Source organism: Lissotriton vulgaris, chromosome 8, assembly GCF_964263255.1.
Source record: "Lissotriton vulgaris chromosome 8, aLisVul1.2, whole genome shotgun sequence".
NCBI lineage: Eukaryota > Metazoa > Chordata > Amphibia > Caudata > Salamandridae > Lissotriton > Lissotriton vulgaris.
In genome coordinates, this window is record NC_141696.1 from 294,114,482 (window position 1) to 294,128,588 (window position 14,107).

At 36.7% G+C, this 14,107-nt stretch overlaps 1 protein-coding gene across 12 annotated transcripts in view; it reads left to right on the plus strand.

The window, feature by feature from the left end:
• Window positions 1-14,107, plus strand: part of ROBO2 (roundabout guidance receptor 2) — a 770,916-nt gene that overhangs the window by 716,652 nt on the left and 40,157 nt on the right. For 9 of the 12 annotated variants that reach the window (XM_086934061.1, XM_086934067.1, XM_086934062.1 and 6 more), the window contains one exon: window positions 8,255-8,437. The exons of the other annotated variants lie outside the window; for them this stretch is intronic. In XM_086934061.1, coding sequence (XP_086790187.1) covers window positions 8,255-8,437 — 183 coding nt within the window. The remainder of the gene's footprint in view (window positions 1-8,254; window positions 8,438-14,107) is intronic. 12 annotated transcript variants of the gene reach the window in all.

Below are 14,107 nucleotides of genomic sequence, written 5' to 3' on the forward strand. Positions count from 1 at the left end.
ATATTACAGGATATTGCCCACTCACTAGCCAGTTAGGCGAGCAGGTGTCCTGCATTCTGCATCATTCATGACATTAGAATCAGTCCCCACCAACCTGCAGTGGATGCACATGAGAGACCTGTCTGTCTGTGGTGGAGATCTAGTGTGATCTTGCAATGGCTGTAGAAATTAGACTGAGAAGACAAAGCATGGGAACAGGGAAGCAAAATATACTCTAAATTGAGGTTGCCACTTTTGTTAATGGTGACAATTTACAGTTCGTGTCTGATGGACATAGGAACTAGCATGACTGAAAAATATATTCATGTACTTATAGGATAATGACTCTTAACTTACTCAATTGGGAGAGTATTGTCCTATTGAGTGGAAGGTCTCTGATGAAAACAGTTTGAGGTGTAGAAACTAACTTGGAGAAGGCAGCCCCGTGGTTGACATTTATGACAACCTCAAAAATGACTATATTTTATGGATGATATTTCACCTTAATTTGCAGTGGTCTTGCTTATTTATAATGACAGATGTCAAAGTATTCTTGTCTATTATAAGATGGATAGCAAAAAGTCTACATCTGTATTTGTATGTAAACAAATGGTGGAGAAACACAGATGGAGCTACCATTACAGCTTGTACAACATGTGGTTTAAGTAATTTTTTAGATTAAATGGGTGCGTGGTGTCCTTGCATTACAAGATGATAGCTATAGGAGAGGATATTGCACAAGGTATTTGGGTCATCCATCCTAAACAGAAGAAAATCCCTCCTACGGAGCCTCTGAGGTAATAAATATCATAAAACCAGCCCTTAATGTCAACAGCATCAATGCACAATCGGATGTTTTTCCATACATAAAAGATTAGGCTGTACAGGGCCAAAGTGAGTATTATCTATGAGGTCACTTAGCCCAAATAGGAGAGCTTTTGAACTCATTATGTATTATTTTACAATTGACATTGTGTTTATGACAAACTCAAACTATTATCACCATATTCATACTCCGAATTTACAATTTCTATCTTGTATGCATATAACTAAGCTTCCTTGATCTATGTGCTATTCCACTTGACAAATGTACATGTTATTTTTGTCATTTTTGAATTTTAAGTCACAAATAAATGATTAACAGGGAGCCGGTATTCTATACTGATCCCTCAAAGCCACTGCAGTTGGGCTAGTTAGGTTTTTTTTCACTAGTAGGCTCCCAGTGTGGTGAACTAGCACGTGAGACCTACATTGATCCAGGCAGTGAAAAAGTGTAATAACTTTGAACAATCGTTTTTTTAGGCAAATCAAATGACACTACCTTTTCTCTCCAGACCAATGTTAAAAGATGAGCAGGCAGTCCATAAGAGGAGTTTCTGTCCACATGCATTTGGGTGACATATTAACATGCATTTTTAGCACAACAAAAGCTGTGTAAAGGTGACCTATGCATTCTTGCCAGCTCAGTATCAACCTGGCTACAATGGGAGAAGGATTTGCCCATCTATGTAGCAGTGCGATTGTTACCGACAGCAAAATTAGAGGGAGGATGACATTGGGCAGATGGTAGACTTATAGTATTACAGAACTAGAGGTCAGTAATGTAATGACTTGATTATGGATGCATACTACAAAATATGTAATGTTTGAGCCAGCAGCCTTGCATTTATTACAGAGAATGTGAATTCTGCACTAAAATGTGTTCAGAAAATGGGTCTCTTCTCCATTTTGCATCTCATAAAAATGGTAATGCAACAATTAGCAGGGTCATATTATAAAGCACAGACTTTACTCTAGCTTAATGGATCCAGAGATGCGCATTCATCAGCATGGAAGGATTTAGCATAAAACGACATGTAAATGAATTGATGAGTGATCGTAATTTAATTTTAGTGCTGAAGATGTAATAGAGACACAGCAAGATGCCACTTTATCATAGTACTTTACTGCTCAGCAACATTCTGGCAACTATGTAAACGTCCTGTGTGCATTCCTGCCTTAGCAGCTTGAATACATTTGTCAAATGTGCTGCTTTCAGCAATAAAAGGAATTCAGTGTGACTGAAGATGCAAACACAAATAAATATATCTAAGTGACATAAATTCAGTTTTCATTAAACGCTTAAATACAATTTGGTCCTGACTACCGCAGTGAGATATCAGACAACTGGATGCATTTATTGAGTCCATTTGAAAACGATATGGGCAGTTTGCGAACATCATTTCTGTGCGCCCAATCTTCCTTTTCACAATGCAGTCTGTTTTCTAAACTTGAAGAGATAATCATTCCCAATGTCTATGGTCCATTTACCGATATGGGGGCAAATGTATCATCCGTTTTTTTTGTCGCAAAGGCTGCGATTCGGAAAATAGCAGCATTTGCGACAAAAAAACAGGATTTGGAATGTATCATTCAAAAAGCCTCACAATATTAAGGAATCGCTAATTTAGCGATTCCTTAACATTGCGAGGCTTTTAAGAAATGGCAAATTGCGATTTAATATTTGAAATGTATCAAGCATTTCAGTGTTGCGATTTTTGACTAAGAATTTGCAAATTACCATCAACTTGTAGTTGGTGGTAACTTGCGAATTCTTTTCAAAAAGCACTTTTTTTAAATTCTAAAGGTGCCATATGACGCTCATACATGCCCTTAGGGCATGTATGTGCACCATATGCGTACCCATATCAAATTCAGGGGTGCAGCAGGGTGTCCTTAAGACACCCTTGCACCCTTGAAATTATTCTCAATTTGCGATTAGCTAATTGCTAATCGCAAATTGAGTATAATTTTACATTCATTCCTATGGGCCTCCTGGCCCATAGAAATGAATGGGAAATTATTCCTTAATTGCGATTAGCAATTTGCTAATCGCAATTAAGGAATTCTAAGGAATCGCTAATAAATAGCGAAATTCTACCTACATACCATTTTGCACTTCTCAAATAGCGATTCCTTAACAATCGCTATTTGAGAAGTGCAAAATGGTATCTTGATACATCTGCCCCCAAGGCTGATCATTTCTATAATCGGCATTTGAGTCCTATTGAGGACAATCACACTAACTAATAAATTAAAATGTAGGGGATAACAAAATAATAATTTTCTTAAAAACTCACAATGATTGCAAGATATTCTAAAGATAGGTAGAGGATCCAATAAATTAGCAGCTAGGTGAAATAATGTGATAATATGCAGAAAACTAAAAATTGTAGCACAAATTATAAGAAATATACATTTAATGTGGGCGCAGAATTGGAAAGTAATAAGTGAGCTCGAAAACATGTTTTTGCATAAAGGGCTCTATTCAAAAACACTTTTCAATGCAATGCTACTTGGATTTGTGAGGCCCAGGAGCCTAGTCGCTTCATTGTTGAAATGGCCTTGAAGCATTGACAGTAGAACGTATGCAGTAAAAGCATCAGCTCTCTTTTGATAGCAGAAAGAGTTTTCTTTTCAAAGGGGAACAATATCACATTCAGCGGTATTGCGGAAGCGCACATAAACACGGCAGTGCAGAGAAAGGTGAGAGCGGAGCCTTGGTGAGGGGGGACATTTCCTCCATTCGCAGGTGTAGAAAACAATGAATCTGTCAATTCTTTGCAAACGCTAACCTGAATAAGGTTGCATCCTGTTCCGTATTGGGAACCCAAAGGAGGCTTGGCAATTTTGTTGGAGAGGTCCCACCCCGTTGGGGGGGGGGCGAGGGGCGTGAAGCAGTGCTACTAAACAAAACTGGCCCCCAGCACTGCCGCTTTTGTTATTGGGGTTCGATATTGCAGCATCACTACAAAACCGTCCGCAAGCAACAAAACCTGCCCCCACTGCTCCAAAACCGACCCCACCCTTCAAGCGTCCTGGGCAAACACCCTATGCCCGCTCAGCCAGTCTGGCCCTGGCTACATCTTTTGACATGCAAAGCAGTGTTTGAGGTGTTTATTCTGCTAGATTTGCCCAAAATGGGGAGAAGATGGTTACAAAATGTGTGCCTGGTTTAATCCGCAGACAATTAATTCTAGGTAAGTTCATTTGTGATAGAAAGTCAATGCTGTTTGATGGTTTCAGATCTACATACGTGTATTTTCAGATTATTTTTCATTTGATTTAACTCTACAATGTGGTTGGTATCAATACAAAAGAGTATTTTTCGGTTTAGGTTTCACTTAACTTGTGTCTTATTCACACTTTGGTTGGTGCCTATGTTTGCAGAAGCACCAAGTAAAAGATCCAAGAAGCTATGTTGGATATAACAAATGGTGGTGATGTGACATGGCTGCTGTTTCTCAATCTCTCAGCCGCTTTCAACCCCATGAACCACTCCCACCTATTGACCCAAAAAGGATAATGGCATGGTGTCGGAGGTGACACATAAATAGTTGAGCTCCTTCTAATAGACAATGCAAGATAAGGGTTGTGGATGTATTCTCTTCATCGTCCAGGGTTTTAAGCGGGGTTATGTATGGGTTATATTTACCCATGTTATTGTTTCAGATGTATGTGCCACCACTTCTTTAGTTTTTGAGACTGGCAACACAGTAAATTATCTAATGGATAACAATATATATAGTTAAAGCACTAAAGTTCTGCAGAAGTGTACTTCTTGTTCAGACTTTACGCTGCGCTTTATAAAAGGCACATGAGTCTGCAGAGAATTTGAAGCAAAACCGAGGAACAGTGTCAGACCATTCTACCCTAATTACATCACAAGATGTGTTTGTTAGTTTATTGTGCCCCTTATTACAAATATTTGCTTTCAGTTTACAAAATTCTCATTAATGGATTTCGATCTGTTTTATGAAAATAATAAACACTTTAGTTCTAGACTAAATCTGATGCTTACTGAAAACCAGAATTCGCAAAGTAGTTTTCACTGCCTTTTTGATACAGCCACTAGTCAGAGTATCCAAAATCACACCTTTTTCCCCTACAAAAGAAAAGTACTGCATTACTTTGTGTTCAGTTGTGGCATGCTCATATTTTGCCATGCACTTTGCTTGCAGTCTTTTCAAACAAATACTTTCCATACTCTAATTTAACTGCCTTATAGATTTCTAGGGAACAATACATGCTCAAGTTTACTTCACTTTACATCACCTGCTCAATGAAACACCTTTTTGGGAGTTAGGGATCAGGGATGCATCTTGTAGGATCTCTCTAATGGGATCTCAATCTCACACATGTGCACATTGTTCAATTTGGATAATACTCCTACTCCCACAACCCAAATAAAAACTGGTTTGAAGCTGATGCACTAGAGAGCTCTTGAAATAACAGTTATAACATAAACCTGTAATTTGAAATTAGAATATTTACATTGAAACATTCACATCTTTGTGTTAAAACTGCATACCTAATACCTGGATTGTACTTTCAAAGCACAACATTAGAGATGCAGGAGTTCATCACATCCCATCAAATCTGACAGATGTCAGATTTGATTGGATGGGATGTGATGTCAACAGTTAAGCCTTCCTACAGGACAACTGTAAAGACAAAAAACAAGCAGACTCCATTATGCTTTCTAAATGTAATTGAGACTGACACCCCTCCTTATTTCAGTAGCAAGATATACAGGTGCACAATATCGCTTTCTTGTCTTATAACGTTAACAAAGGTAGTAATAGTAATTGTAACTTGTGACCAGCAAAGCAGATAATATGTCAGTGGAGCACATTGAATTCACTGATCTAACTTTTAAATTTTTAGCTCATTCCATATATTCCTGCAAGTGGTTTTCAAAAACAAGCATTTGCAATGCAATCGGTCTCGCCTTTGGGACCTTATATGTATTTAACTATGCAGCACATTAGCCTGGGTGCTGAAACATCTACTGTTCTCTAACATGGAGTGAAAGTAACCATCAAACTTTGTGACACGCCAGGTATGGGACACATGGGAGAAATATGGCTTTTCTGCAGGAAATAGTATAGTCCAAAGCTCTACTATTAATATAAAATCAGGGCCTTCAGTGGTCATATCACTGAAAATACACTATTTGAATCAAATATTGTCTACGGGTGCTCGTGGAAGACAATTTCTATGGACTGGAATCTAGAGAATGCTAAAGTGATTGTGGTATTTTACTGACCTCAGCTGGTCGTTTTTTTATCAAGAAAGTTAAATAGAGGCAATTGCCAGACAAATAAAAAAAGAAAGTCCCTCAGTAGAAATCCATTCTGGTATTTTACTGACCTCTGCTGGGTGTTTTCTACCAAGACAGTTAAATAGAGGTAGTTGAACAGAAAAAAAAGTACCTAAGCGGATGCAGACAAGTCCTAGGGCTGACTTCCAGAGCCCCCAAATTATATACACATATAAGTATATACTACAGTATATACAACGGGTCTCAAATGCTCAACCTAATAAAAAAGGCAAACCCTGTATCACCCACTGCTTAGGCAAAATACAGGTGTACAACTTTCTGCCCACTCTAATTGTGGTCTACGCACCAACATACAGAGAGCTCAAGGTAGTGCAGAGTCTTTTATTAATATCCATATCTTGAAATCTGAGCAATAAAATGGACCTAGCTGTTGCCTGAAGAAAAGATTTGAGGTCAAAAAGATAAGCACAACAGCAACCTTTCAATATTGGGTATTATTCACAGCAATACATGACAACAAAGCACTGTTAAATACTTTAGGAAATGTCTATGCTGCTTATCAAAATGAGATTACAGAAGCAGCCAACAGAGTAGATATATCTATTTCTGTATTATATTGTGGCATGATTGCAAAGCTTTTGAAAACATCCAATCTCAGTTCCACAAAATTACGATACACTAGGCCTATTTCATATTTGACTTTCCTAGCTAGATCATTGTAGACCACAATGAAGCACCCAATTCACCTTGCATTTAACCCCCCCCAACAAACTCACCATTGCCAATATGAATTTTGTCCATAATGACTAATTGAGTCAATCAATGAATGCGTAAATTAAAGCACCAATACGACATCTTTGAAAAATGTCACCTTAAGTTCTTTTCATTGGTACAGATAGTTGAGTAAATTGAATAATTTTTCTGAAGTTAAGGTGAACACAGCTGGGCTAAATTAAAAAAAAGCAATAGTTGGGTGCATAAGATAAGGGACTGTTGGCAGTTTTTACCTTTTTTTTTAATTGGATATTCTCATTGACATTGATGAGGATCAATAGAGTGATTAGAAGCACTGAGTGGCATCACATATTCTGTAATATTTTGGAGTACATAATTATGTAAAGAACATAACAACCCTCAGTCACCAATTGGGAAAAATATATGGACAGGTGCCAGAGGGCATAGGAAACAGTATATAAAAGTAGAGGGTGCATAATGAAATGGGAGAAGGTGTGGGTGCCATCGTGGGCAAACAGGGGGACATTGGAGGGCCCACTGGACTCCGGAGAAAATCTGGCCGACTAAATATTTGCTGCTTGTTTTATGTAGACTTCTCTTTGTATTATGATTTCCTCCTGACCATGTCATTTACTCTTATAACCAATGTGAAAGTATACCCAATGTGCATGTACTAGCAAATGTAATTATACGGTCTATTGAGATTTTCAATAAAAAGAGTTGTAAAAAAAACACACAAAAAACCATAACAACCGAATGACAATTGATTCCTTAACCCATTTTGAAGGTTGATTGAAGTATGGGGTAATACAAAGTTACTCCCACTCCACATGTCTGTTTAATATACTGTATCAGCTACTGACCAATGTAAGGAAGCCTTGTGGGCAACACTGACATATGCATTCAGATATTACATAAGTGTTTCTGATACACGGCAAGAGGAAGACATAGCAAAATACTCAAAGATTCTGAGTTTCAGTACTGTTCATCATTCATAAGTATTCCTTGATGCAAATGAACTAGAATATCCTTAATAGGTTAAAATGAAATAATTAAAGCAAGGTTTATATGTGCCATCATCAATAGCTTCAACTTTATACAATTTTAGTTCATCCAATTTCTAGATATGTTATGTTTATATGCACTCTTCAGATACATGGACGATTGCTATAACTATAGGTCTTTTTTGTCTTCCTATCTCTAGCTCTTTGTAATATTTTGGAAAAAGTAGTCATTTCTACATTTTACCTTGACTGGTGAAAGCCTTTTGCAAATATTCAACACACATTCACACACTAACAGGTGACAATACAATGATGTGTTGAACTGAACAAATTAGTACTATTTTAAGACTTCTATCTCCTTTGAGATTTTGGTTTGCAATTCTTATGGATATACATGTATGACTCTCACCCAAGCCACTGCCTTTGTTTCTAGGTTCAATGGTAAACGGATGGGGTTCTGCATCTGAGGAGGACCGTAACTTTTCTAGTCATAGGTCTAGTGTAGGTAGCTCCTCTGATGAAACGCTTTTTACCAGCGGAAGCTTTGCACAAGCATTGGTAGCAGCGGCAGACAAAGCAGGGTATAAGCTGGAGGGAACCAGCTTGACAAGAACAGGTTTGTATGTTCAAAGTTGGTGTTTTCAGCATGAGGGATGCTGCTAATTTTATGAAGCTTTGCTTTCCTGGTTCCTGCAGCTACGCTGATTTAACTTGCATGGCACTTGGTGAATGGACATTTACACTGAAATCAAAAGCTTTTCTTTTTTTCCATCTATCGTCTAAAGTGAGGGATGGCACAATCAAACTGGTTGCCAGCATATTTTCTGCTTTTATGCATTGGTCATCATAAGAAGCAGGACCGTATCTTATGCTTTACCCTGCCATATATTATTTTTTTCACAGTAAAGCATTGACCCTTTGCTATTGAACATGCCCCTAAAAGTTTATGTATAAAACACTACACAGCTTTTATATCACCTTCCTGCAGTATTTTGCATTGCTTTATAAGACGGTTTACTTTTGTTGGTGGACACGTAAGCATGATTTGTGCAGTCATGAACATGTGTGAATTGAATGATGTATTCTTATTTGAACCATAACTTTGAAAGTAACATACTGTGTATATTGGGTGCTTGACAAATGGATTGCATGCTAATTTAATCCATGTATATCAAAGACGGATTGGCTATCCAAAATATTAATGAAGAAATTAGGCAAAATGGGAGAGAATATAAAGAGCTGTTGGTGTGCAGGACAATATTAAATTGACATTTACCCCAACCAACCAAATGCCGTTTTCTAATTCATGCGTAAAGACAAATGCCTTTTTGCTGTTGTTGGTTGATGCAAATGTTGGTACAAAATCACAATGTGCAGTAATTGTATTTCTGTATTTGAGTTATCTCAAATGCTGCATTATCTGAAAGAAATTCTGTGTGCGTGTACATGAAAATAGGGAAGTCTTCCTCTTTGATAGCTAAGTTTCACTTATTACCATTTATTATAAATGCCTATGAAGCAGAGTGCAAAAGAGTCTTACATTTTTGATAATCGTATCAAATACTGAAAATCCCTTTAAATGCAACTGACTTTGTCATTTGAACACTGTTACATTGCTTCTAATGCTGCAGTGTGTTTGCACATTTTCCATAGCAAGAGTTAAAATGCATCCTGAGAGTTTTAACTATTACTACTCTTTCGGCATATGCATCTAGGTGACATTAGATCTGAATTGTGCCATATTGTGTATCAACAAGAAGTAGTATCTCATATACATCTCTATCTGATAAACATGCACTCTACATTCAACCAGAGTGCCACACTCTGTCAGCAGCGCTTTGTAGATAGAAGATTTTCTAGTCCATATCAGACCAATCATCAACGTATCCCTATCTCTTACACTTGTGTTAACACCATTTCCTAGCCACTCACTGTTTATAACACAAACTCTCTCCTCACATTTGCAAATCTGGTCTTGCTCAGCAATTACACTTAAAGGTGTTGACATTTTATAAAATGAACTCAATAAACCAAACTGAATAATTAAATATGTTAACTGTGCTAGCCTATCCTATAGCATGTGCTCATAAACTGATAAAGTACGTTTGTACATATGTTCACAACTTTGCGTCTTAGTACTATAAGACATTGTTGAAACAGTCAAGTATGTGCATGGTAATTATGCCATTGATGCACATGTTTTCCGATGTTCATTATTATTATTACTCACTGTAAAGCACACGCTCTGGCCCATGGACTATAATGAAACATACTGTGTCTAGCAGTAGACCCTCAAAGTTAAGTCTATTTAGCTCCTCATCTTAACAGTCAAACCTTAAATGTGTTAAGTACTAAGGAGATATAGTGTAACTGTTCAAGCAGTAAGAATATCTCTCAGTAAGATTTACATGTGTCTTGATTGACAATGGTTTGAAGTTAAGGGTTACTTATTGAGCAAACTGAGGGCTGGTCCCAAAGTACAGGTCAGAATGGTATGATAACTATAGTCATGCTGTTGCCATGGATTTTAATTGAACCTCAGTCTACAATTCTGGCAATTTCAATTATGTGCTTCAAATGGAAGCCTGACTGGAGTAGAATGGGAACTAAACTATCTCCTACATTCATGTACATCCATAGTAATTCATAGTATGTTTGGGACATACCTGTTTTCTTAAAAAAGAAAGTGGCAATCAAACATTTAAATGGCTTTGTTGAAGGTCCATTTATTAGAATGTCAGACACTTAATGGGCACATTATCTGTCCAATCCTTTTAAGTTTGAGAAAATCATATAGTAAAACTGCCTAAAATGTGTAACATGACTGCAGTTTAAAAAAAGAACCTTAACGGATCAGATAGTCTTTTATTCAGTATACTGAAAAAAGTATAACCATTAAAGCAAAGATTAAAGTGTATTAAAAACAATAAAATCCATAAAAAATCCATACAGAAAAATTAGAAACAAGAAAGTTAATTATCACATGCCAAAAAGGTATTCACAGCCCAGAAATCACCATTTTATACAAGAACAGAGTACACACAAGTACTGTTAATAAACCATCCCAGAACAGACCCCAATCTAGTAGAATGTGTAAACAATAAATAGTGGATATTGCACATAAAAACACTGAAGAGTAAACTTTACTTGATAGATAAAATGCAACCTTGCTTTATTAGACAGCACCAGCTAAGGGAAACACCAGATCCAATCATTTAATTCCCCATTAACTTCCTCAGATGGATTGCAGCAGATAAACATTTATTGACCATCAGGAAAACAAACTTTTATTGGAAAAGTGATAAGTAACATAACGCAGGTTTGCAACTTTTAATATTTGAATGCCTCAGTAAGGGAATCAGGGACTCTTTTGGGGGGGACAGTGTATAATATACAAAAGAAACAAATGTAAAAGAGAGTGAGGCAATACTGGATCGCAAGAGTCAAAGTATGCATCATGGTGCGCAAAACTGTGGTAAGAGACCAGTAAGTGGGCTATACCATGGTCATGTTGGTAATAAGGGGTAACAATTCTGTTACCCATTTCTTTTTGGACTCATGTTCAACCCTTTGTTGGGAAAATATAGCAAGCAGATCCAAACACCCAGATATGAAAAAAGAAGAAAGACAGGAAAGTTTCTCACCATTAGCATATTGGGGCATAAGAGTAGAGGAAGTCTTCCCTATAACCATGACATGGGACTTTGTAGTATTTCTCTTTAGGTCCAGTTCACTTATAAAAATATCGAACCAGTTGATAGTTTTGGTAGGGTTACGCCAGTTCTTGCAATTAAACCACAATCATCAGCATATAGGAGAGCAGGTAGCTTCCTAGATCCAATCTTTGTAACATCGACCACTCGTGCTTTAAGAAACTCCTCCAGATCATTTATATAGAGTCAGAATAAAAAGTGGCCAAGACGCACCCTTGCCTTACTCCTTGTTTCATTTCAATTAGGTCACTAAGTTCACCATTTCTTCCAGTACCTCATGTGACCCATCACTCCATTATGCATTGAAGCAATAAAATAGACCAAAGCAAAATAAAAACCTATAGTCAACCTCTTGGCCCGGCGCTTCCCTCTGTCTATACAGTCGAATGCAAAGATTCAGTCCATGAAACTAAGGAAAATAGAGCCACTCTTGGCCATGCTATATTTACTAATAACCAGGTGGAGATTAAGGCATTGCTCCAAAGTGCTCACACCCTGTCTACACCTGTACCTTTTTTAAGAGAAACAACCCTTCTAAGTTATCCATGCCTCAAGATGTTCTAGGAGAATTCTGCCTATAAGTTTGCTGTATCTAGTAACGAAATACTGTGGTAACAGCGTGGGTCAGCCCAATTACCTTTTTAATAAATGGTAATTAGATTTGCTTCCAAGCAGGCATCTGGGGGATCCTCAATTGTCACACTTTTCAGGACGTAGTTCAGAAGTGGGGCTCACAGGTCAGAGTTATCTATGAAAGGATATGCAGGTACCCCATCAGGGCTGTAGAGTACATTTAAGTTTGGTAAGGATGTTTTGAACTGTTTACTTTGTGCCAGTTGACCCAAATAGTCTTCAATCTTCAGATTTATATTCTTCTACCCTTAGCTGTACCAATATACTTAGAAGCTCTAGAAACATGAAATAAAAGCATGGATGGAAACCCTGGAAAATGATGGATCCATATTTGCCCTTAGAAGTTCTGATAACAATTATTTGTGGGTCAAACTTAACTATGTAATTTGTACAGGGTTCAGAAGTATGCCCACACCTGATGAACCTACTTGCGCTGAAAAAGTGGAAGGTATTGTTGCAAAGGGATAACTAAATGAGAAACCGTGACAATGCTCCTTTCCTTCAACCTAATAAGTAAACAGTGTTGACAAGATTTATTAAATTTATAATGTAGCTGCCTAAAGACTTATTAATGGTCAACTGCATACACATGTAGGATAAGAAACTTTATTTATACATAAGATTGTAGAGAAAGAAGCTTTTGATTTTGTTTTCATGAGTACCATAAATATGTTATTACAACAGTCACATTTTTTATAGAATAAAAACAGTCAGTCCCTTTCAGAAATAGCTACTACCTACTACCTTTTTGGCTTCATGTGAAATCTTGTGCACATTGAGACCTTGCTTTTTGTAAACCAAGCAAATACATTTTACATTTTATTGAAAAGGGCTTATATTTTTACTCTTACATTTCAGCATTGTTTGTGTTACATGTGCTAAACATTTTCTGTATAGTTTAATATATTCGAAATAGTTAATTTAATGCAAACCACCCTGGTACCTTTTCCCTAGTTATTTAATAATGATTGCCTATATAATTTATTCATAATATGGGTCTTCATTTAAAGAAGTTCAATAGGAAAGTGGCATCATTCTCACTCGGTGAAATTTTAGAAAATTATAAATGTTTAAATGAATTGTTGCCTGTGAAATTTAAACTTGGCATAAAGGGTCTTACCACCAACAATTGACTACTCCATGAAGAGTTAAAAATGGAGGGTCTATTCACATACGACATTGTAGAGAACATGCATAGATTCTAATACATTGTATATCATCACCTATTTATACTATCTAATATCCAATATATCACTGTCATATTCTGAACTAATTGTCTTCTACATAATTTTCTTACATCTTTACAAATCTAGAGTCACATCCAATCTGTCACAAACGTCTTCTTTATGTGATGAGACTGTTCCATGATACAAAACAATAGGTACCAAAATAAGAAAATGTGCAGTCAATAATTTCATTTAGTTTGACTATTAGTCTATATTGATTGAAAGATATTAGTCAATAATAGAAATGTTTATGAAAATGAACTGTCTGATTAAGTCTGTCTCAAAAGTATTAATTGCCCAAAACTATGGGTTAACACCAAGACCTTTGAGACTTTTATTTACATTACAGGAAATGTAATCATACAAAATTGATGGCATTGTTTTCTACAAATTGTCGTACAAAAATGTATAATAGTGAAAAGCTACATAACCTTAAGTTCCTTCAAAGTTCCTTCAGTGGGTAGTAATGCATAAAAACATTTTCATAGGTGTGGATGTTCTGCATTAGAGCCACCAGGAGCTTCTGTGATAGGGGAACCATGGTTTGCATACCATTACCCTTATATGACAATCATGTTTTGTTTTAAGTCTTTCATTTTGTAAATATAAACAATAATAAAGCCACTCAAATTATTAATCAACATGCCAACCGAAAAGGCTACACATTTTTTAATAATGTATAGTCCAACAAAATTATTTCATCAGTAGAAGCAT